We start from the raw sequence: 26040 nt of genomic DNA on the forward strand, positions 1-26040 counted from the left end.
AATACAAGACAATGGAATCTTTGACTATGGTATTTTCCCCTAAGCATTTAAGATATAGGACTTAGGTTAAATTTCCCAGGGAACAACATCCCATGTCTTTTCCTTTGCAGCCACACAGTGTGTTATTTTCCATCCCTAGCATTATTTTCCCCTGTGTTTCCTCAATTTCCTGAGCCTTTAGAGAGAACATTTATCTCCCTCATGGCACATGGCCAAACAGTTTCCCAAACCTTCTATGTTCTTATAAGGAATTCAGCGTTTCAGAGAAGACCATGAGATCAAGTGACTTTTTCATTTCACCTCATTATATTTAGCACTTTTTTTTGGAAATGGTTAGCACTTTTTTTGATCAATGTACATTATCAAGTAGACCTTGATAATATAAAAAGAGATGTAAATTCTTTTGTTTTTTCAGAACTGGGTGTTCTCTATAGTGCCAGACAAAGCAGATGCAAAGTTAACACGTTCCTCAGCAGCCTAATACGAAAGGTCTTTGTCTTTCACAAACTGAACGCTTTACAAATTCCATTAATTTCTACAGCACACAATAAAAATGTTAATGTTGTTAAATGTATACGCTGCCATTTCTTTTCCATTTCCATGCAAATACATGCAGCTAAGTATAATTCATAGCATTTAAAGTATAGCAGTTCTTAAAATGCCAGTTAGATACAAAAAACCAAGAGCCTGATAAACCCATTATACAGAAATAATAAGGGGGGAGGGGAGGGAAGGAAAAAAGAATCAATTACCTCATTATTCTATCACCTATCGCTGTTCCTCTGATATTATATCTAGTAAAGGGAACAACAACTGAAGTCATTCAAAAATGCTGGATATCACGTTTTTAAAAGGTTAGCATCCATTACAAAACGTGTTCTACTACTTCCAATTGAGGAGATTTATGCTTCTCAATGTGTTAGTATATGAGACTATCTCAATTTCAGCAAAAATAATATTCAGATTACATATTAGTACACAAAGTAGATCCTATAAAATGCAGTAATTTTCATAGATTATAGCAGAAATGGAAGCAGCTGCATTATTATTTCAATTTCACATTCACATTTGTTTCAGACTTTGATCTACTAGCTTAAAATCTTCCAAACTATGCCTCTGCTCAGCTTCTATCCAAGTCTAGATAAAAGCAATGAAGTCATTTAGGAAGGAAAATAGGCCTGAAAGAGTTGTATTGTCTGCTTTGTGAAAATCAACCTCAGTCAGTTAAAAATGGCATTCTCTGTACATAAGGTTCATACACCTTCCTTGGATTCCTCTCTGTGCCTCACGCAGAATTCAAAGCAAACTGTTCAGGTGAGCCATATTATCTCTCTCTGTTCCAACAACGCTTGCTAAACTTAGCAAGTTTTAATGAAGATATGCTACAGGCCTAGTTTAAGGCTACAAAACATGCCTCTCATATTTGTAAGACAAAGAATCATTTAATGTGGCTTGTTTTTGTTGTCTGTTTTTTTTTTTTAACTGAAAAATACTCTGGGCAATTCCTTGTACATTAAAAAGAATGTGTATTGACTAGACTGCAGTCAATCCAAAACAAAAGCTTCTTTTAGCCACTGATCTCCACCATCCCTATAATAATATTCAGAGGTTGCAGAAATGCTACAGGAAAAGAGATGTCACATTCTCAATTATTACCTTCAATGAATATCCTTCTGCATCAAAACTACTCCACCCTGACTCCCAGTCAATATTCAGTTGACTTAACTGATTTATCTGCCCACAAAGGGCTGCTGTATTTCTCCATATTTTGCTGATAGTATTTTAGGCCCTTTTCAAAGCACTCATGTAGGTGCAGGGGTTGTGTTTCTCCACCTGTCACACAGTCTTTCCTGCAGTCCAATTTCAGGTTAGCTGGAGACAAACTACCCTCGTTGTGTTTTGAGATGTTTAAGGAACTATAGTGAGAGTTTATGTTCCTTGTATCCATTCTTACATTGTATAAGTGAGATTAAAAAGACCCAGTTCTTTGCCTGAACACATTAAAAGTTGGAATCAAACAATGAATGTTCTGAAAACATTAGATTTGCAAAATTGGTCTAAAAAAAACCTGTTCAGAAATCCAAAATCCACATCCATCTTACTAAAAATCATCCGAATCCTGCAAAGTTGGAGCAGCAGGAAGTTCTCTATTCATTTAACTTCAAATCGTAGTGTTGAAAGAAGTATCAAAAGGGCACTACTTCTGTATTAATGACATTAATTATGTCACAGGGATGACACATGGGAAACTCAATAATTAAGTAAATCCAAGAAGATGAGATTTAGTAAAGGAATTGTTAGGTAACACAATTTACTAAGCGAGAAAAGAGAGAATGTAAGACCATAGGAAGCATACTGGTGGAGTTACTCACTGGCCTTGAAGGCAATTTGTTCAATGTATTGTTAATGATCTTTGAGCAAAATGCAGGAGTGTATTCATGCTATGCACTGAAAACATGAAATGGGGTAATTTTAAGAATATAGGACTGTAGGACCTTGAGAACAGTCATATACTTCCAAGCTTCCTTCTGGTAAAAGATGAGAACACTATCCTGCTGGACATGATGAAGGAAAGGCTTCAGTAGTCTGAAGATGAAAAGCCACCGCTATGAGGCAGCCATAGGCAAGAGAGAGGAAAGATGCTACTATATCCCATTGGTACCACAGAGAATCTCCCCTAGAAAATGAGTAATATTCATACTATTACTCTTAGCTACACCCACAGAGCACAGTGCGTGTAATTCTGGCCTACCAGATTCAAGAAAGAACTAGGAAGAGTACAGATGGGAAGCAGCACAATGCTGGAAGAGTACTAGAAGACTTTATTGCTAAGAGTACAGAAAATCTTAGCGCTCTTTAGTATAGCAAAACAAAAGCCAACAACAGGCAGGATGAGCATCATTTAAATGATGTTCATCCTGTTCATCCATGCACACTGGGCATGGAAAAACAGTTATTTTAAAGCACTATGTTAGCACAAAACAAAATGACTAATTACGGTCAACTTATACCCATTATATTAGGAATGCTTTGAAGCAACTTCCCACTTGTTAAGGCATCAGGGGGATTTTATGTAAGGGATGTGTAAGTTTATGAAAGGGATAATATGCTACAACATCTGTTGCAGTAGTAGAGAGGACTTCCAGTTCCTTTCACTTCCTTTTCATGAGAGGTATAAATACCAAGAGGGCTTACAGCTAGTCTTTAAGACCACCAGAGCCTAATCTGTCTCCCTGGATATCCAGTTTTCTTTCATTACTCATAGCTCATCTCACTTCTCTTCAGTATTTCAGAGGGTATTAAGAAACTCCTGAAACCAAACGAACAGGAGGGGAACAAAGCAATTATGCACTGTTAGAAATTTAACTTGGAAAGTTCCCTGTTCATATATATACAGAAGTAGAATAAAATGAAGTGGTTAGTTTAAGCCTGAGTAATGAAAGCCTGAAGTCAATCCAGTATTGACTAAACAGTAGTTTAGTTTGTCAGTTTTTATACTGGGGAAGAAAAAGGGAGCAAGGGGCTGCATAAAGGATTTTAATTACATCATTAATTTAGTTGCATGATTTTTCATACATGATAGATTTCAATTGCTACAGAAGAAATTTCAGTGCACAGATGAGAGGAGAAAAAACAGCATCAGATGGAGAGCAACTCCAATTAAGATGTCCACACTAGTGGGAAACTGTAACAGCATACTCTGAAGTATCATTCTAATTACATTACTACAAGAACTGTTACCTAACAGAGAAAGTACAAGGTGAATGAAGAGAAGCTATGAATCCTAACGAAAGCAGAAATTAGATTAAAACTGCAGAGTATTTGACAGCTTGCTCTTCATCCACTACATTACAATGAACCTTGGCGTTGCAGTAGCAACTCTTTCAGCCACAAGATATTTATCCGCAATTCAAGTTTACTTAGCACTGTGTGAAAAACTAACAGATTAAGACAGACTCTGTACATGATGACTTTTTCATAGATATCACTTATTGAACTATTTGTGCTATGTAATAAGTAACCACTGCCCATAACCACGTAAACAGCTTAGGACTGTTTCTTAACCTGCAAATTATTCAAAACCTTTTCTGTACTCAATTATTGAATTCCTTCAGATTATTTAATGAATATACATTGTAATGTTTGAAGTAAAGAACTTGTTTTATGAGCAAAAGGAATTAATAGGAAGATAATACTGCCTCTGAAGAGGACAGGAACAAAGCTAAGGCATCTGATACTGGGTTATATAACATCTAAAACAAATGAAAGATTTTCTTAATATCTCTAAGGATGTTGCTTAAATAATTCATGTAACTTAAAATATTAACATCGATGAACAATAATAGCTTCTGTTTTGTCAAAGGAAAAACCCAAAGTACAGCTGAAAAAGCAAATGTAGGCCCCTGTGCCCTAAATGCAATTACATGAATTTCTGATTATTCTCACTGGAGCCATAAGTATCAAAAGTGAACAGCAAATGTTTAGGCTTGGGGTATTCAGCAGGCACAAAACAAAGCACAGGCAGATATTAGGTGTGTGGGAGCTTGCCTGGCTAGGAGGAATAATGTAGCTGTACTAATATTGAGCATAGGCAAATTAGGCTCAGCCATAAGGCTGGTCTAGCTGTCAAAAATGACTTCTAAAAACGAAGATATGTATCATTGGCTTCTAGTACCTCCACAAAAAGAAAAATGCATTTTGCCAGGCAGTAACAAAGACAAATATTCCTCTAACCTGTGTCCTGGTCCTCCTCGATACCTTGCCCCTGGGATCAGGACAGGATCATCATCACTGTCATCTGTTTCTTGGAGAGCTGAGGTTCTGGTAGAACAATCTTCTGGAGTTGCAAGCCCTGAGGATTCTGGGTGTGGCTGAGGTTCATCGTTTGCACTAAGCAAGTTGGCAGTGGATTCAGCACCTTGCTGACTTGAAATTTCTTGATTTGAACTTCTTTCACTTGAAGCTTCTTCCTCTGCAGTTCTGGAGACAGTCTCAACACTGGGATCATTTTCCTCTGGTTGGATTCCAGGATGCTCAGTAACAGGTTTATTGGATACAGCTAATGGAAAATATTGGTGAAATGATTACAGCCTATTTTAGAAGTCATCAAAAATGGTCATATAAATTAAATTATGCATATTGAGTTTATATTGGAAATTTATTTTTTTCACTTTCTATGTCCTCATATAACAGTATTAGTGCATATACATACTTGCTTCTGTTGTCTCTACAGTTTCATCTGTAGTTTTCAGCTCTTCAGCACTTGTGTCTTCCTTGTGAGATTCATCAGGAACTCCTGAGTTAAACAACTTGATATTAAATTGCATGATTTCACTTAGATGAGTATTTACCAGTCCCAGTAGATGGTACCAGCAGTCCTAGATCAAGCCAATCAAAGCAATGCCCTGCCAAGTTCTGTATCTTGCTTTACTGCAGTCTTAGATATTAACCGCGTTAAGTCGGTATATTAAATATATATATATCTTTACCTAGTTGCTCAGGTCAATACACAAACAAAGAAGAAAGTATTTCTTGTCCCTTAATACACTTGTATCCCACGCAATCAGAATTTAACTGCACAACTAGCAATACTACTCTTCAAACAGAGCATCACTTACTGTAAACTATTATTCCTAAAGAGAGACATTAAATTATCCCTCTACTGAAAGTGTTTTTTCCTGGAAATTGTTGTTTGACTTGACTGCCCTTCTGGCAATGAGATGAGCCAGACTATCTCATGTTAAAGAAAAAATGAGTAGAACCTTACGTAACAAAATACACCTGAAAGGAAGGAGTGCTGCAAAATACCTTGTACTCATTACTACTATAAACAGCAACTCTACTATTTTTCAATACAAAGTATGGCAATAGTATATTCCTAAGAAAAAAAGAACAACAGTATCAGAACTAAAACCAGGAGAAGCTCCTATTATTTGCATTTATTTGCATCTCTTTTGGGATCAGTCCGTTTCTCCTTCAGAAAAAAACACAAACACAAACCACCAAACTCCAACACAGAACAAAAGCACCATGTTCTATTACGGCTTTATTCTGCCTTCATATGCATGTGTATGAGACTCCCGTTGTATTCGGTGGTAGTCATAGACATATGAGAGCAGAAATTTTACCTTACCATTACAGAAGTAATGCTGAATCTTACTTGTTTCTTCATCTTCAGGTCCTGATTCTTCTGATGTTTTTGTTTTTAAGGAATCTTCCTGGCCTTCAGTTTTGCAATGACTTCCACTCCCTCTAGAGCTTGAATTTGTGCTGCTCCTAACAATGTAACATGTAAAAAAACAAAAAAGTGAAAAACCCGCAGAACTTAGAAACAATATGAATTGGTAAGAGAATCACCACAATGCAGTCAGGCATAGAACTGCTGAATTCATTGTTTTACAACTTAGGATCTGTTCCCTCAAAAAGACTAACTTGCTAAATAATGTAAGAGAAGTTTGGTAGAACCAAGAATTAAAGTTTGAGTGTTAACCCTTAAGACTACCTTTCCATCAGTGTACTACCTTGCTTTAGTAAGAGTGGTGAATATAAATATGACACTTGGTTATGGTGACAATAGGAGTTTTTTAACTATATTACCATTAAAAAGATTTACAGTAAAATATCACACGCTCCTCCATAAATTCCATGTTAAAGTATAACAGTCTTCCATTTTGAAAGTGCTAACGTGCTCCAGCCATTTTCAAATTGGATATATGCTAAATGGAAAATATACCTATATCATATATCTATGCTAGACCAGTGCTAGTGAAGCGTGTCGACAAGAAGTCAGAAGCAAAATTAAATTCTTACCACTCATCAGTGAAGTCCAGTTTTATTGTGCTTGTAGTTGTTCCTTCTGTACTGTAGTGCAAACTTAAAACTGGTTCACCTGTTCCTGTTCGTGGCTTATCACTCTCTGTAAATATGGAGTTGATAAAGTTTGGGTGAGTATCAGCGATATACATAAAGATGCTACATTTCTGATGATTCATTTCACTATCTTTAAAAAGTTCACATTGTTAAGACTTAACATTTAAGATCTGTCACAGCCCAAGCAAACAGTTAAGAAGTTTCAGAGTAAACACACCAAATTCATACTTTGCAATGCTTTAAAAATGGCTTACAGTAATTTGTATTTACAAAGAGCAAACAAAGATGCTGCCCTTCAACATGCAGATAAATAAGATTTGTCAGCTAGGTATGCATACGCACAATATGATCCTTTAAGAGCAGATCTTTTTCCTATCAATTATCTCGGTAATAAGAACATAAAGTACTTTAGACATTGTGTTCAGTCCTGTTAGTCTCATGTAAACGCACAAAGAAAGATGATGAGACCACAGTCAGCGCTCTAAAAATTCACTTTCTCCTTTACTTTTTTTTTATGTCTAGAATCTACTCAACTACTAATATCCTTAGACCCATCAAAAATGGTCAAATAATTGCCATAAAATCACTCTGAGTTCATGTTCTGATAGCTTCAGGCTTGAAAAAAATCTTTCATGTTATAATAAGTTTAAGCAGGAGGGGGGGCATTGCAAATTTATATATTTGTGTTAACCAAAAGCAACAGATGTCAAATTGAAAACCACTGCAATCCTGGCAAACTCCTGTTGACTTTGTAGTTTTAAGGACTGTTCAGTGGGCGCCTTCAAAATGGAACTGCTCAGTCACATCCATCCACCCACACAATCTCCTTGAGAGAAATTCGTGGTCTCTCTCTATCTACATGCATGGCCCAACTGCCATTAATGCTTAAGTTGGCTATGGGCACCACTAAAAAGTTAAAGGAAAGTAGCATCAAACTAAGCCTCAGTACGAAGGTGCTGGTCTTTTAGAATTCAAATGGCAGAGTTTCCTTAGTATTAGGCACCAGTCAAATGACCAGCAAAGGAGCCTACGTAGTGTTGCTTTGCACAAATGCTGTTTGGATGAAAGCATGACCAATCTTCCTTGGTTTACGGAGTACAGAAATTTGATCAAAAGGATATTTGCTGTATTGGCAACAGACCAGTACCCAGAATGAAGTAAAAACTCCAGATAATATTTGGGTAAACATCAATTAAAATCTAACATTCAGTACAAGCATACAAATTTCCCATGCCAGAACAAAAGTGGCTACAAGATTGCTACAGGATATTTATGAAAAAGAAATGCAATTCACTTGTAAGAACTATGAAACGTGATGTAACCCTGCCATCAGTACTTGTCCGTAAACTGCTGACAAGAGAGAAACCCACTACAGTATCAGAGCAGAAAACAGTGCCCTGAAGAACTTCAAATATACATTTCTACATTTTCTGATGAGAAACTAAGGAAATACAATAAAAATGTTATATGAAAGAGCATGACCCAGTTATAAACAGGAACTAATCATACAGGAGGAGTGCTGAAATCAAAGCTCATCTCTTCTCTAAAACAAAGCTTTGAGCCACACTCTTTAATTAGAGTGAAGCAAGGATCAAACTGTACCTTATAGTGGCATGAATAAATATGCTGAATAAAACTTAACAAAAAATGATGCATCTTTCATAATTAAAGAGGAGCTTTTTTGTTATTGTATTTTTTCTTCTTACAATCTGTCTGCAAGTATCTCCTGGTGTAAAAATCTGTCCAACATTTAGGAATTCCTTCCTATGCATGTACGAATACTGATTGTTTCAGCATACTGCCTAAGTTATTGTGAGTTGGCCACTAGAAGAGTAAAAGATGACACAGAGAATTCATCTTCTTTCTCACAGATACAGATGAGACCTATCTTTGAAAGAGAAAGTGAGATGGAAAGACAGACAATTTAGCGCCTAGAATAGCCCTAGGCAGCCATCAAACTATTGCAATATTATAACATGATGCTACTATGCAATTTTCACTTCTGCACAAAACAAGTTAACATTTCTGACCAAAGCAACTGAACATCATGAAACTACAATGAACGTAATTGAATGTTTGGATTGCATTATAAAGCTCAGATCTATCATCATAAAGAGTGCTTTCATGTCCTAAAACCTCAACATCAAGAAACTAAAGCAGGATGCTTAAAGGCTGATTGCACTTACTGCGGAGGCAATGCTTGTATTTATTCATACTAAAAAAACTGGAAGAACTGCCATAAGCATATCCGAAGAGGGCACTAACTAAGAACTCTGCCACGGTTTGACAAACCGACTAGCTCCATCCAAGCCAGCTCACCTATCTATAGTGTGGCACTGAACAGTCAGGCACGAACATCACCATAGCAGTGATGCTCCATAAATGCATACACTAACTTGCAAAGATCTAGGAATATGAGTACTCAGTGTGGCTTCTGTATGCAGGAATAAGCAGTAAGATGGTATGAGATGCATGCATCCATTTACACCTCAAATTTACCAAGCTAGCGCTCTGTCTTAGGTTTTTTTACTTATCATACCAATTCAGACAGTACGTTAAAGACATAATATTGCTTTTATACTAAAAGAAATACTAGATATCCTTTATCATTAAAAGCACAGTCAAACAAAACATCCCGTGTTCATTATTACCATCTACTTGGAAGCTACTTTGTAAGGAATGGATGGATGCGCAGCTTCTGCTGGAACGTCAGAAAAAAATGGCACTATAAATATGTGTTTATATAGGTATAAGTATCAAAAGTACCATTATACCCAGAAAATGACTTAAAACTTAAATGTCATTAACACAGACTGGTCCAAAAGTAAACCAGCTAATTCAGCACTGAATTAGGAAAAAAAGAGTAAGAACTACCAAGTATTTCTATATAAGAACTGATACAACTTCTTCCAGTAGCTACTTACATGTTTCTGAGGTTTCTATTCAAGTATCAAATACAGCTAATGGAGTTTAACTCCAAAATTCTCCGCTGACGCTCAGCAGATTGTCCCTTCTGGTTTCCATTTGGATAAGGTAGAGTTCCTAACAAATTACTTCCTTTTCCAAATTCTCAGGTTATGAAACTTAAGGTAACCATCTGTGTCTCTTCAGGTCATCCTCATCACCACAGAAGAAAAATGTTACCTTACAACGTTCCAGATTAGTACAGTTATGCAGTTAACAACAATAATGTACAGACCAGCTATCCTGCTTGACAAGAAACTTGGGAACTGATTTCTGGGATGAAAACTACTGCTTTTATTGCTGTTGTTATATGGGTTTAATTTATCAGCTTTATTTAATAAATTATTTTATCAACCTTCCAAAATTTTTCTGTTGTACCAATTCCAATAATCATACATACATACTTGTTAATTCTAGACCATTCTACTATCATTAAATAATGCTCTATTCTGAGTTCATAGAAGGGAGCGTAATTTGGTCACTAATTGTAAGCAAGTCTTCCAGCCTAACCTAAGGAGTGCAGTGGTGTAGACTATTAAACCATGAATAATTAGTAAATGTACATAGTAAGATTTAAGGTTATTTCCTTAAACAGTCCTTTTTAGTTCTACAACTTGAATTTATTATGTCAATAAATCAAACACAGCTTCTTTTTTTTTTTCCCCAGCATTCTTGGATCCTAACATAAACCAGGTCTCAACAGTTGCCAAATACTCTCTTTCAGAAATGGAATATCAAAATAGCATTCTAGCTTTCAATGCAAAACATGGAACAGCCAGCTCTTTTTTGGCATTTGAGCTACTTAAGCTCTATTGAGGCCTCGATATGAAAGTAAGCTTAATGCAGAGCGTATGGGAATCTATTTTAAAATTACCCTCCGTCATTTGTTAATTATTCAGGCACAAAAATTTACTGCAGATGACATTGGTTCAGCTAGAATAGGGTCACCTCTGCCCAAGTTCACTGCTCACAATTTAAAGACTGATGAACAGTGGGTGTAGAGAGAGCTCAGAAGCATTCTTTCTGTTACTAGAGCTTGAGGCATCTACAAAGAAGCACTAGCACTTGCTTAGTAGAAGGAGTGGAGGACAAAAGATTACAGAGGTAAGATGCACTTAGATGCAATAGGCGCTCCAGTTACTCGAACTGTGCAAGTACAACAAAGCTGCACATACCTTTTGCATAAAATAAACTATTTTAGCATTACACAATTGCAAGTTATTTCAAGTTGACAGCTGCATTCTGATTCAAGAACAACCATCCAGAAAAACAGAAAAACTGTTTAAAGAATTAATTTCATATTAAAAACACACACACACACACCAAATTTCTGTAGAGACATTTGCTGTACCTACATTGAACGCATTATAAATTGAGCATAGGATGGCTTTCAAAAACAATGAACCTTACTCTGATCCTGGTATTGAGAATCAAATAATTAACGAGTTTCCAGCAGATCTGCTTACAAAATTCTACTTTATGCAGATGAACAGCATTTTAGACTGTTTATCGTCACGAAAGGCAATTTTAAAAAGGAAGCATTGCAATCAGCTATGGCTGGGTATAGCGCATTTCCTGTCACGCACCCTGTTGCTCATCAAGTGACATGGATCCAAGCTGTTTGTTAACCACAGAAGAAGGAGAATCTGAAACAAAAATGAGATTTCAACTTAAAACATAAGCAGCAGAGAACTGCACAGCAATGTCACGATCATACGTTAGTTGAAAATAAAAAAAAAATGAAAAGCAGCAACACAAGGAAGCTTTGGGGTTGTTTTATGAGCAGCCAGCCATACTGCGTTTTCTAGGCATGAAAGAAGCAAAGCCACTTGTTTCAAATCATTTTGTGTTTCTTTAGGTAGTCACTGAACAGCCTGAAGCTTCCTGACATTGGTTTTAAACACGCCTGCCCAATACCGAAGACTTTGCCTCCTTCTTCATTTCCAAAATGTTTCATAGAGCTTCGAAGAGTTATGACTTCTAAAGCCTTCGCTGAAACTATCAAATGACATTAGTACTTCAAACCATGTGCTACACGTAAATTTAAGAGTATTTATACAACAAGACATAATACTCTTGGCATACCAGTACCTTCAATACTTGTGTCTATGGACATAAATTGTACAAGATAAAGAGGACTTATGAATATAGTGGCATACAAATTGTTTGCATAACATCAAGGCACCCAAACAGATCCCACTCAGAAAATAGTTCAACAGCCCTGCATTCTTAGATGCTATAAACATCTGCGACATCTGATGACTGAAAATATCTTCATGAGTTTATGACACAGCACCACATCCATCAGTCTTACAGAAACTCTTATCTAATAAAGAATAAAACCTACAGTGATAGAAGATAAGTTCTACATCTTCTATGAAGTCCATTTCCCTCATGGTCTCTGAAAACCAGATCTTACTTCCATGTTACTGCAAAACGCATGGATGTACACAAATCAGTGCAGCACTTCAAACAGAATATTGGCTGGGCTACCATGTGTTGGTTCCATGTGCTAATCTTTCGTTATAAACAAATTCATGCTAAGCTAAATGGATTTAATATCCCATATTACTAACTGAAGTCTGCAAACTTCACAGCATGCAAAAAGAACTTCAGCATGAATTTAAAACCTATACAGGAAGGCAATCAAATAAGAGATCTCCTCTAACAGGTGACTCACTCTGAGATTTGTGCCAGATTAGCAGCATGATCAGTTTTGTAGAACAGCTATAAGACCTGCTAAACTGACAGAGCTGCTTTAAAGCTACATCTTCAAAATGATACTTGATTCTCAACTACCAGTACAAGAATCACCAGTTCCTTGCTGACAGATAGCACTGTGTGGAAGGGGAGAAGGAATGATGACAACCAGAGGAAGTGTAATGCAAGCTCAGTGTGCTTTGGAGGCTGGCTTGCGTCAGTAATCAGGCTTGGACACATTCACTGGGGAATGGAATATAAACAACTCTAACTTTGTCTTCACCTTTGTTCAACCATGCTCATACCTTGCACCATAAACACCAAAGCCAGACCACAGAATTTGTCCTGTAGATTTAGATCAGGCTTAGCTCGTAAGCGTGAGACCAGTAATGTTAGTGCATTTCACTTTCCAAAACTGAAGTGTACTTTAAATATAATTTCTAATTTAGAAGGTAAGTGTTGATAGCTGAGCATTTTCAGCAGAATCATAACCCAATTTTTAAAATGCAAATGTAAGGAAAAAAGCTGGTGTAAAGACACACCACATCTTAAGATGACCAGCTGACTCAGCACATGAAATGGTATGCATCTCTCAAGGGCAGGCTGGCTTTGAGCACAGTCATAGCTACAAGCCCACAGCTGGGACTAACTTCTACCAAAGTGCTGAAGGCAAGAGATTTCTTGTCAGAGGTTGACCCACTGCTGTTGTCGCCACTGCGGAAATGTGCCGCCACCACTGCCTCACTGTGCTCTGCTCTCCACCACCATTCAGCAACCATCAATGAATGTCAGTGGGCTCCATTTCTACTACAAGGAGCAATGCAATGACACACCTTTGTTTCAGACTCACTTCCACGTCAGTTGCCATTCTGTCCGACTGCCCCTCTACTGCCATCTGCCACATGGCAACAACGTGTAAAAGAACACAGTCAGGAAGGTTCAATCTCTACTGCCATACCACCACCAACAATCTCTGATGCTGCGTGTCAACATAATATAATAGGAGGCATTGCTTGTAAAGCAGCTCTTGTACATTTAATACCCTTTCCAGCACTTCTGAATTTTAATAAGATTTCCTGTCATTAAAAAGTAAGTAAATAGTAGCACATTTTACCACACATATTATTCAATCACAGTAAGTAGAAACAAACAAACAAAAAAAATCTAGATAATATTCTCTGTTAATATAGACTTAAATCTCCCACATTTCACTACTATTTGATAACTGCTTACAGCTCAGTGGACGTATTTTACTTGGAAAATGACCTTTGAGAAATATAAGTGAAATAGAGGAAGGACCCTAAATAACCCAATCAATACAGTTAAGAGCTCAATATGTAGCAATTCCCAACACCCCAGTTCAGTTTTTCCTTCTCCCTCAAGTCTCTCAGAGCCACAGATCTCACCAGCCCTCCTTAATGTGGCACTGCAGCCCAGAACCGTACAGCTCAGGCAGGGAAATCAACAGCACCAGCCTAGAGAAGTTCAGGTAAATGCCTCTTTTTTTAATATATGGCTTTGTTTTGTAAAAATTCTGAAAACAGACTTTCATCATTTCTGATAAAGCTTTTGAAAAACAATGTGTTACCAAAACTGTGCCATATAGTTAAAAAAACAAACAAAAATCCAAACTCTTACCTGAGCCTTCACAGGCTGGGTCTACATCCCAGTGCAGTTCACCACTGGTTGTAATGTCACCAGTAGATTCTAAACTGGAACACCACTTAAAGAGGAAACTGAAGAGTCATAAATATGGGAAACCTCAAACAGAAAATAGAAGATAATTTTCAAATCAATTGCATGCTGAAGGATCTTCCTGTATTTGGACAGTTGGCACCTGATTTCTTCAAAATATCAGCATGTTGCCGCTGTTCTTTTGGTTAAAGATAGAATTCCTCTTTATAGCATGAACTCCAACAACAGTAAGAAAGCCAGGCCTGAAGCGGTGGGACCTTTCTTTGGAGTCCCGAACATTGTAGATAAAGTGGACATTAATCCAAGAAGATAAGCACTTGTATTAATGGCTACGAATAATTGCTTTGTGCAGTGTTAAATATTGTGGACTCCAAACAGACATTTCTGTATCTGCACATTTAAAACAAAATGTCAAAAAATAAAAATGCAGTTTTTATCACTTGGATTACCTAAGATACAAACACACTGACAGCTACAGGAATCTCTGATGAGCACTGACCTATAACACCAATTTTGCTTTTCTCTCACAAGCACATGGTTCACATTTCTTTAGCTTCTCATAGTGCATCGTATTCACTTAAAAGTTCTAAAAAAAAGGAAATGTCTCTTCAAAGCCTTGCTTCACATCACTGATTTATGGCAATGTACACACAGCACATCTGCTCTGGGCAGGGCGGCAGTAACAACAGGTTATAAAGGTTTAATTTCTTCATAGTCTGCACATAGCATAGTTACGCTTGTTTAAATACTATGGAGGACCTGAAAGTGAAGAAACACCTCAAAAATGTTAAGCCAAGGCTAGTCCCTACTGGAGGAAGCATGTAAGAATACATCACAGTTCCCTCTTAGAGTGGCTATCAAAAAAAAAATCTCTGTCAGCTTTACACAATATTTCATGCCAGGCATCCAGTGAAACTAAATTTCTCTGCCATCTGAGGATGATGTATTTTCCCAAGGTTGTATCAGCCACTGTGAATCACAACTTAGCTAATTCACTTTTGCATCCAACAGCATCCTAAGCTTCTGGCCACACTTCTCTCAATATGAGCGCTAATTGCTACAGATAAAGCTTACAGACCGTCATGTAACTATGACAAAACCTTAGGCTAGGATAATTACCATGCAGTTCAATAGTACAACAACCTTTTCTATTAAACCAGTGAGAGCTCTCAGCTCATGACATTTTCTACTGGAAATTTTACGTGACTCAGCCACTTTTCTCCCTCTGTGTCTACAGCTGTAACTGAACTTCTGTGATTGCAAAGACAAGAACTGAGGATGACATAAGGGGCAGAAGAAAATGTTAGTGTTGCACTGACTTCAGAAGAAAACTGCAAGTTTAAATTACACCCATGTAGGGACTGAGAACTTGCAGCTCTGGGCCAAACAAAGCCTGTGACTTCATTTCAGATAGTAGCAGACAAATTTTGGGTGTGGTTTTTTTTTGTTACCTTACAAATGAGTATGTGCCTGAAGACTGAACATCTGCCACAGAACACAGCACTGAGCACAACTTGGCAGGAAATAAAAAAGGTAAGAGATCGCACACTGCTAGAGAAGAAACACTGCTAGACATGTCACCTCTGAATTTACTTCAACACAAAGTAAGCTCACTGTTCACACAGCATGCAGCTCATTCATTTCTACACAACGCCATGACAAAGGCTGCTGCAAGTTCATATGACGTCAAGTTTAATTCTGTATTCATACATTTGTATGCACGATGCTACCCTAACTTTTAACTTTCTCAGAAATGTCTCTTTTTATTATAAACATAAACAGAGCTTTCTTATATATATTTTTAATCTCAGTAAGATGGAGAAGATGACGGTGAAATGAAGTGTCATTCTATTTCAAAAAAGAGCATATCTGGGGACTTTGGATTGCTATTAGTATTTGCACTACACTTACTGTAAAAACACAGCATTTAGGAGTGTTATTTCTGTTCTACTCTATTGTTACCTTCATTTAGAACATATGCTAAACCAAAGCCATCTTACTATCTGATATAATTAACAGCAATTCAGTAACAAGCATGGAAGCAGATTGCTCTACTCAGAACACGGCAATTTCTCTAACGAACATTGCAAACACTTGATAATGTGCCCCTAGGAAACTTTCTCCCTATAGTGGTGTTGCCACACATAATCCAAACGTGTTAGACAAATGAAATCTGTCATTACGACTCTTTCCCTAACCATGTGATGATCACCACCACCACGTGCAAGGTAAGAAAAGCAGCAAATGCATTAACTGCCTTGTTCTGGAAGTGAAGCGGTCTCAGCAAACAATAGTAGCACATACTATAACTACGTTAGCTGCTTAAGAAACCTTGACAAATGACAACCTGATGTCTGAGGGTCCTGTGAGGAGCCCTTAGAGGATGACTGATCAGAGGAGGACTGTGATGCAGAACCCTCAGCTAGCTCTCGCTGTCTCTGTTGTTCTGCCTTCTTAAGCCTCAGCCGCTGTAGACCCCTACGGATTATAGCTAACTCGGGTCCCATTAACTCTGACAAATGGAAGGAGAAAAAAAAAAAGAAAAAAAAAAAAGGGTATGTAAAAAGGAAGCATCAAACATACAATATACAGAAATCAGGGTGGAGCAGGGGACTGACTGAAGAGAAGCAATGGATATCACGTGTAATTAAAGGGATAAAAACTTTACAAAACACAAATCATCGGATTCAGAAGTTCAGAGCTCACGTCATACATTCCCCTCCCCATCTACAACACTTGAAACATTTGTCAAAGGATTATTATTAAAGATGAAAACAAATGGAACCCGACTGATTCAAAACAAGGGAAATTATAGAAGCATTGAACAAATCAGAACATTCACGGTGTAAATTTTCAAAGTCAACGTCATGGCTTTCAGGTATCAAAAATACACAACGCATTTAATACTGTTTTAGTCAAAACAAACCTGTAAAAAAAGTAAAGTGTGGATCATTGAAAGAGGTGACAGAACAGCATCTAATGAAAAAAATAGATTTTATCATGAACTCCATATTTATCTGACATTCCCAATCAGTGCAGATTCAAAGCTTGTAAACATTATGAATTGGTCCTACGGAGAAAACAATTTATTGGATCATAACCATTTCTTAGCATCATTCTCTTAACAATCTACTCTTGCAAATCTCTCCTTAGAGACGCCATTTTTTTCATCATTTTGTCTTTACTCATTTGTAAACTACAGCGTTTTGCTGTGTACCAGGTCACTGCGCTGCTTAACAGCATTTTCTTTGAAAACTGCTATAAAATCAAGTGTACTGAGTCATTTTTCAGTCTTTATGTGCTCTCTGCAGACTTTCTCCACTTAAACAAGCACTTCTCTTGATACTATACAGATTGTGTCTTCGTTAGCAATAGCTGAAAGCACAAACTGATCTGCTTACTACTCTCACCTGTAAATACAGTAGTGTTAAGAAGCTAATTCAGAGTCATGCATTCACAAAAATTCTATGGTTAGTTTTGCTATAAACTGTTAGCCTAGATCTATTCTGAAAGCTTCTTTTTTTAATCAAGGACACCCTGCAGTACTTTGAAGACATGAGGAAATTCGCAATGAAAAATAAAATCACCATGAAATCTTAAAATACTATGGAGAATTGCATTGGTACATCGCCTTTCAATAAAGCAAAAGCTTCAAAAATATTTTGTGACCCTTATTCACTCAGAGAAGCAAACAAGTTACAACTTCTGTTTCATATGAAGAAATAAACCCAAAGCTATAATCCAACTATTCAGCACATTAGCAGCAGACATCAGTTAATAACCACGAGTCTTAAGGTAGAACGCCCTAGTACCGCTCCTGGAAAGTGCATCTCACTTTAGTGAGATTAGTTTAGGCTGATAAGGTAGAAAGAAAAAAAGACACAGTTCTTCAGAGGAATGTGGTATTAAGGATTGATTTTCTAGGAATAATTTTCACGTGTGATGAACATCAGTGGGAATTAAAAATGCATAGATACTAGGAAGTGTTTCTGAGGGAATAGCAAATATCAGTAGTGTCTGATGATGCAGTTTTCAGTACTTACTGCTTATTTACCTCCACGCACTTCAGAGACTGTTCCAATTTAAGACATAATATGAATTCAGATCAAAAAGAGATAACTACTATGTTGAAGAGATACCTACTGTGTGGAATATATTGAATTACACCACCTTCTAAGACATTTCAGAATCTCTAAGCAAATGTTTATATTGCCAGCAAATGGAGTAAGGAAAGAAAAGCTGAACAGAAAAAAAAACCACAATAAGTTACTGCCCCTTTCCCATTTGAAATTTAAAGACAAAGCCACCGTATATCATCAACACATCATCTCTTTCTCCTGAATGATAAGCACGAAAGTTTCCAACAATTATCTTATTGTGTTATAGTAAAATACTTCCCAGATGAACTGAAAGAGCAGGTTACTGAGACGTGTCTCACAGATCTTGTAGATTATCTGCACCTTATTTAAACATTTCAGTTGCATTCCTCTAGAACAGGCATTTTCTCGTGGAGTGTTATCCCAACAAAATCCAGCACCAAACTATTTCTGCATCAACTCCTTTTTAAATTAGTACTTTCCCCCCCCCCCCCCCCCAAATATTAAGGGATGAAGAAGTGCACCTCTCAAAGCTGAAATGCTCAACACATGGTATATTTTCTGGTACACCATACCAATGGCATACTTGAATTATAGCATATAGATAAACTATCTTTCTCTCTCTATGTATAAAGGTGCAACTTCATGAATAGGTTTACTACCATAATCTGCATTTGGTATTGAAATCTGCAGAACTGAGTTATGAAAAGCTGCTTATAAGCCTGTTTCATGGTACCCTCTAGTTCTAAATAAGTCACTACCCCGCTAACACTTCTGCATTAACACTCAAGCTTCAATCTGCTTGAGAACATTTGCATTCAAGTCCACCCATTTTTAACTCCATTCACACTGCTCTGCTGTGACCTCTGCCCAGTACTGAATTTATCCATCCAAAGACTTACAACCTGTTTTTAGAAATGGTTACAGACTGGCCAAGATACTTACTAGGTGTGCTTAGTTGAAACTACTTCTGCAAACTATTTGAAAATGGCACTCGGCCCTAACTAAAATCTGCATACGGTGAAAAGAATACCAGACATGGGGACTTTTTTGAAGCAGCAGCAGTAGCCCACTGACATTGCATTTAGGTGCAGTCAAAGCACTTACCAAACATTATAGAGCTAGCTAGAGAGTATCCAGTGTCAGTCAACAAAAGAAAACCACTACAACCACCAACATTACCTCTTTCAAGTCTGAGTACAGAGTCCAAACTGCTAATGAGAAAGAGGAAATGCTCTTAAAGAGCTGCACTGGATAACAACAACTTCAGCTTCATGCTAGCATTATAAACTTTTCCTTAGAAATTCAGACATGTTCAGAGACAAAGAGGAAACCACTTGTTGAAGGTGCATTCTTTAAAAGGTAAGGTAGAAAATGTGTAATTCCAGAAGTGTTCTCATTGTGCAAACCACAAATTTACCACTGGGGACTAAAAGCCTCTGCTACTGATCAAATTTCCCAGCATTCATTCTTTGATATAATATCCCGAACTACATATTTTGGACATGTTCCTATCCTTGCAGCTTATTTTCTTTAAGTATTAGAATAATAGAAAGCTTCAATTGCTCAATGTATTTAATGAATTTCAATGTACGACTTTAGCATCTCTATCTTTCAGAGCAAATGCTCCATCACTCCTCAGATGTGCCAAGGATTTTGGTAGCAGCAGCCACAGTGCATTGAATGACATTTTTTTGCTGGGAAATTCTCATTCCTTTACTAAATTTAAAAAAAAAATAAAATAAAATAAAATATTGTGCAACTCCAAGGGCTGCGGCACCTTTTCCTGCATGTAAAAAGGCTGTTCAAAGCAAAAGGTGCTCTTTTACTTCCCCCCAGAGAAATGTTTGACACTAACCATGAAATATATTTTCTTCCTTTGCCACCATAAAGATATAAGAACTATCTAAAACGCATGAGTTCCAAGGTACACAGTCTTAGAAAGCAATACGTAGCACAATTTACTAAATGATAATGGAATCTCACGCAAAATAAGCCCTATCTAGATACTTATAAAAAGCAAAAATTAACATTGCTGACTGACATGTCCACTTCTTCCAAATAAACACAGGCATAGGTTCTGCTGCACTGACTACAGCCAAATCACGGTTGAAGAAGGCATTACTTTACTCACATTCCATGAAAAGAACAGTAAGTTTTGGTGGAGGGGGAGGCAGAATAAAAGCAGTATTTTCTTATTATCATTTTAAATACTCTAATGCTTATTCCCTTTTTACATTTCCATCTTAGGGGAAATGTATACAGTTGATGTTTTTAAACGGAAAGCTTACCAGTCACTTGGTAACTATAAAATAGATAATCTTATTAAGTATGTGAAGATTGAAATCAATTACCCAAAATATCCTAATGTAAAATCACTTAACGAACTGTGACAAGATGGATTTCTTCTCACCAGACTGATGGAGCATAGGTTGAGATGAGGCCCCCAAAGAAGGCCTTTGTTCATTATCAGGAGAGGACAATAATGAAGTTGAAGGAGGACTTCCTGTTGAAGATGATGTTGAAGGAGCTTGGGCTGACATTGTAGAAGATGAAGATGATGGAAGTTGCTCAGAACCATCTACTTCCATCGCAGTTTCTGATTCTGTACTTGGTGGCACATTATTAGTAGCAGAAGCATCTGTCCGATTTGTCCCACCTTTGATGAAAAAAAAAGGCAAGAGAAACAAAGTCTCAAGGGTAAATTTCCCATTTCTACAGAATCTTTTCCATTATTACTCACGTAGCATCCACATGCTTAGTTCTTCAACGTGCACTAAAAATTCTTAGCTTATACCACAGAAAGACTGATCATCAAGGCCTTTACATCCAATATAAGCACACTCTCTGTTGTAATTACTATTCTTGGAAAAAAGGAATTCACCTCTGGATCGCGATCTCCCTCGTCCTCGATTACTCTGTGCAACTTCACTAGCTTCTTCAAACCATCTTGACAGCATGTCTGACATCCTCTGCATTAGAGAGACATTCGGACTCTGTTCACCTGGAAAAACAGTGATGCTTAACATTTTACAAAAGCATTCATTTCCTCCCCCCGTTACTTCTTCTCTTAAAAAAATATAATAAAGCATGGCAAACTACATAACTGGTAATTCCCTCAACCAATGCCACTTCTCAGCACAGCACAAACTGCACAGCTGAGCGTGGCATTACAAAAAAATTAACATAATTCCTTCCTCTCAAAGCTCTATCCAAAGATTCCATTTGTCAATGGCTGAAATGGAGTGCTTGAATCTAATTCAAATCAACTATTCCCTTGAGCACATCAGGCACTATTCTATCAAACAACACACAGTAAAGGTACAGAAGGTTTGTCACGACAAAAGAAAAATCTAACCGGTATCTATACTGGAGAAGTCCTTTTTTCAAGTTTTACTTTCTCCCTGGAAGATTTACTTGATACGACAGGGAAATGACAACGAGAAGAATGCTGCAGAACATTAACTGATGAAAAAAAAACCCAAGCTCAGATAGAAAGTAACTTTGAGTAAAAAGCAAAGGAGTAACTAATTTTGAAGGGAAACACTTCATATGAAGAGATATACAAAGAAGTCTGTGGGATTATGGAAGCACAATGTGAGCAGAATGCTGCCCTCGATTTACATCAGCCTGACTGAAGAAACTTTTTATGTGTGTGTTTGCAATTGAGACAGTTCTTAAAATCAGTACAGAACAGCAGTTCCCTGTTAGGTTAAAAATAAACACACTTAAGACCTGACAGTCACTTAAAACACACACACAGTTATTTGGAGCATTGCTGTACTAACAAAAACTGATAAAAACAAAAGAAACAAACATTCCTTCCCCCTCTAGACAATCCCTACCCCACAAGAGCAAACAGGTTACCATCTCTCTCCCGTTCACTCTCAGGCCTTGCTCTTGGGCCAGTATCTGACCAATCTCCTCTTAGCCGCAAACGTTTAACAGGAGGTTGCCGTAACTAGGAAAAAAAAAGAAAGAAGAAAGCTATCATAAAGTCATTTATACTGAGCAATACAAAGTTTCAAGTTTAAAAAGAAATGCTACATTCCCATTTTCTTAGGGTACAAAAACTTGTCACGCACAAAAAAACTGCACCCGCCATATGTTCAGATCAACTATGAATAAGCACAACACTGTATCAAAAGGCAGCAATAATTTTAGCTCAACAGAATTTTTTTTAATTGAAATATTTTTTCGTGTGACAAGTAGTACAAGAAGAATAGTATCCAGTTAGTGCTACTTCTGCTAACCTGAAAAAAAACAGCCAGAGTTCTGTACATTCAAAAAGGCATTTCATACTTGGAAATACAGCGTGTTGGTTGGCTGTTCATGGTTTACAAAAACAAAACCACGCAACAACATGTAACAACAATAGCAACCAGTTGTGCTGTCAATTTGAGATTTAAACGCAAAACTCCTGAAAGTAAATTGAAGTGTTAACATTCAGGAGCCAGCAGATTTGGGAAGAAAACTTCACATCCTTTCTACTCTGTGGAATTTAAAGCAAGACTGAAATAAAAATACCATTTAAGTGAAATTATCTGACAAAATGAATTTGTAGAATGTATTCCATGCATACAGAAGAACACTTAGGATCTGCTATTAATAAGTAGTCACAATCTTCCCTCTGCATAAAAGCAGGCAATAAATTCTCCACTGATTTACTTTACATTAGGTTGCAATTACACAGGAAAAAGTAAGATGAGAAACCACTTATTTATGGCACTGTTTTTCTGAGTTCTTCTTTGCTTTCCTCTGTCTCCATCAGGTAACAATTTAACTCAGCTGGACATTCTTCCTCAATCCTACAAATCACTATCCAAAACAATATTTGCAAAAAAAGAATCCATCACCCAGAGGGAATGGGCTTAGATAAAACATCCAATAGCATGGGCATGGCATGAGGGCAGACATGTGGCAAATGGTACATTCCACTTTCAACTATTAGTTTCTCTCTGCTTTAGTCCTCAACTCTACATCCTATCATAAAAACACTTTATCTGGTTTCATAAAAATCTGTTCAAACAATTGCATTTCATGATTTCACTGATATTTCAAAAGGCATTTTAGCTACGTTTTTCAAATCTCAGAATATATTTTGAATTTTATGTAATTCTATAAAGTTATGCTGTTTAATATGATTGAATGTTAAGGGTACAACAATAACCAAGACCAAGATCCTTGTCCATGGGTATTAAGTTAAAGAGCTCTGGGTCACAGACCCTATAACATAACTCTTCTTCCAGTAACTGCCAGAGTTTAAACTTCTCTATGACCTAGGAACTGCAAAGTTTCCCTCAAAATGTCTCAAATTCCCTACATTACTGGAATCCACAGGTAATCATGGTGAAAATGATGAATTATAAAATATACAAGACTAAAAAAACCTAAAAACCCAACATACCGTAGATAGTCTAAAACTATTTTAAGAACAGTGTTTGAGAATCACAAGATGGCTCAAGATTCAATTCAAGGGAAATACAAACTGGTAGGATTGCCCTGGGGGTGGGGAAGAGAAAACAAGAAAACAGGTCATCTTAATCACTTGCCTCTTCTCGTCTTTCCTCAGAGGAAGGAACTTTAAGTTCTCGTGCTGTATCATCCTTGGGATCAAACAAGTATATGTAATCTGATGAGTAGCTAACAAGGATCTCTTGACCATCTTCACTATAACATAGAGACGTTACACGGCAAGATTTGTTATTGAGATGAGGAGGAACAAAACGTGCCACCATTCCAATAGTGCCCCTACCAGCATAATTCCCTGTGTGAGAACGAGAAAGAATACATTCACTATTGCAAATTTTCTACAAGCAGTTTCAATATACTCCTTTGTTAACATCCAAAGATGATCAGAGATTAGCTAAGCAACCTACAGCTTTTGTACTGCATTGGTTCTGAATAGTGACAAATCAGATCTTACAGGGTGCAAACAAAAATAAAAAAATACTTATCAGAACATTACAGAGAAAGGTGAAAACATACAGACAACCATACTTATATATCAAATACCAATCACATGATGGGATATGGATACCATCTGTAAAGTTTAGTACAGATGAACATTTAGGAACAGAAGAACTTGTACGCAATAATAATGCAGTTACGCATCACCACACAAATTTGCAAGGAAGTCATTCTATAGAACTTTGAAAATTTAAGGACATCTTCTCTTTACATTCTAAATAAACTATAAAAACACCAGTTTTTCCTTATTTGACACATGATACTGTCACTTTGAGACTGAAGAACTGCTCAATACATTGGGTTTACATGACAACCAACCTCCATTCTACATGCTAAAACAGCCTTCAATTCCAGTATTACAAACTTGTAAGCATACAAAAATTACCTATAATACGACTTAACAGAGAAAAACAGACTCTTCCAAAAACCTATAATCTGCCACATAGCTTTCCTGCAAGGCACATCTGCTTTGGGTAAGCACATAGAAAAGCATGTCCTTGACAAGTTCAGAGTTTGCCATCTCACTGCATAAGGACTAGAGCTGAAAGTTGAGAATGAAAACCACCATTTTACTCACTAGCAGCTATCACAGAATACTTCATTCTTTGAAACAAATAACAAAAAATACAGTAGCAAAACACTATATCAATAAGTCCAGAAATACTATAGTCTTCAAAAGTTCGTCTTCTCCCTGCTTTTCCCTATAGACTTGCATACCTGAATTCATTTTCCTGTTGTACTGTAATAGGACGTGTACAAAAGAAAAAGCTGTGTTGTTTTTGTATTGTTTTGGTTGGGTATTGTTTTGTTTTTCAAGAAAACTTCAGGGAAAAACCAGAATCTTTTACTTTGTACCTTCCCAGAATCTGTTTCTCAGGTAGTTCTCAATAGCATCGCTTACAACTATAACATGAAGAAGAATCTTATGAAAACCTGAAATTGGAACTGCACATAGTTAGAGAAGCATGGTTCTCACCTGTTGCTCTCGTTCCAAGCATTCGCCGATCATATATTCTTACTGAGCTATCAGAACAACCCACAGCAAGATAGTATGGGATTGGTGGACAGATGGCAACAGAAGTGGCAGCACGACGACAGTTTATTAAAATATCCTGGAACAAAAGAAAACAAACCCACCATTCAAACAAGAGCTCTGATCACCTTGAGTATAATTTTATTTATTACTTTAGGACACAGGCCCAGTCATCAAGGGGTAATTAAGGAAGTCAGGTCTGGCCCTGTGAAGACAGGCTGAAAATATGCCAAACAGAAAACCCACTGCAGAGAAGGAAAGCTATCACAGAAATAGATATGAGATTAAAAAGAAAACATACAAAACAAACAAAGGACAAACCACAGCAACAAACATTTGAGAAAAGATAAGCATAACAAATACAGATTTATAAACTAGCTTGCACATTCCTATGCAAACACAAGTAACTGCATTTAATTGGAAGAGTACCAAATACGTCAAAACATAATTAAGAGTGGGTTTCATCTACAGGCAGACGATGGGATAGATTTTAATATGAAAAGGGGCCAACGAAATTCCTAAAACTCAGATGTGCAACAGAATTAATCAAGAGCAGTAATCTGGCATCAGTTTTTTTCTTCAATTCAATACTGTTTCTGAATTCCAAACAGTGGAAACAACTAGCGTCTTACCTTCTGGGGAGTAATACCAGTGACCAATTTGATCTAGTATAAAGTCATTATGAAATCTTTTCTTATGGAGGGACAAAAA

General features: G+C 37.0%; 1 protein-coding gene across 11 annotated transcripts in view; it reads right to left on the reverse strand.

The window, feature by feature from the left end:
• Positions 1-26040, reverse strand: part of DCAF6 (DDB1 and CUL4 associated factor 6) — a 64428-nt gene that overhangs the window by 11989 nt on the left and 26399 nt on the right. The window contains exons 6-17 of one of the 11 annotated variants that reach the window (XM_015879002.2): positions 25273-25408; positions 23879-24093; positions 22194-22287; positions 21211-21330; positions 20740-20985; positions 16577-16741; positions 11421-11480; positions 6811-6916; positions 6161-6276; positions 5213-5296; positions 4735-5059; positions 753-794 (exon numbers count right to left, since the gene is read on the reverse strand). In XM_015879002.2, coding sequence (XP_015734488.1) covers positions 753-794; positions 4735-5059; positions 5213-5296; positions 6161-6276; positions 6811-6916; positions 11421-11480; positions 16577-16741; positions 20740-20985; positions 21211-21330; positions 22194-22287; positions 23879-24093; positions 25273-25408 — 1709 coding nt within the window. Of the gene's footprint in view, positions 1-752; positions 795-4734; positions 5060-5212; positions 5297-6133; positions 6277-6810; positions 6917-11420; positions 11481-16576; positions 16742-20739; positions 20986-21210; positions 21331-22193; positions 22288-23878; positions 24094-25272; positions 25409-26040 lie in introns of all 11 variants that reach the window. The other 10 variants (XM_015878994.2, XM_015879022.2, XM_015879052.2 and 7 more) reach the window with 10 other exon arrangements.

This window comes from Coturnix japonica, chromosome 1 (genome assembly GCF_001577835.2).
Source record: "Coturnix japonica isolate 7356 chromosome 1, Coturnix japonica 2.1, whole genome shotgun sequence".
NCBI lineage: Eukaryota > Metazoa > Chordata > Aves > Galliformes > Phasianidae > Coturnix > Coturnix japonica.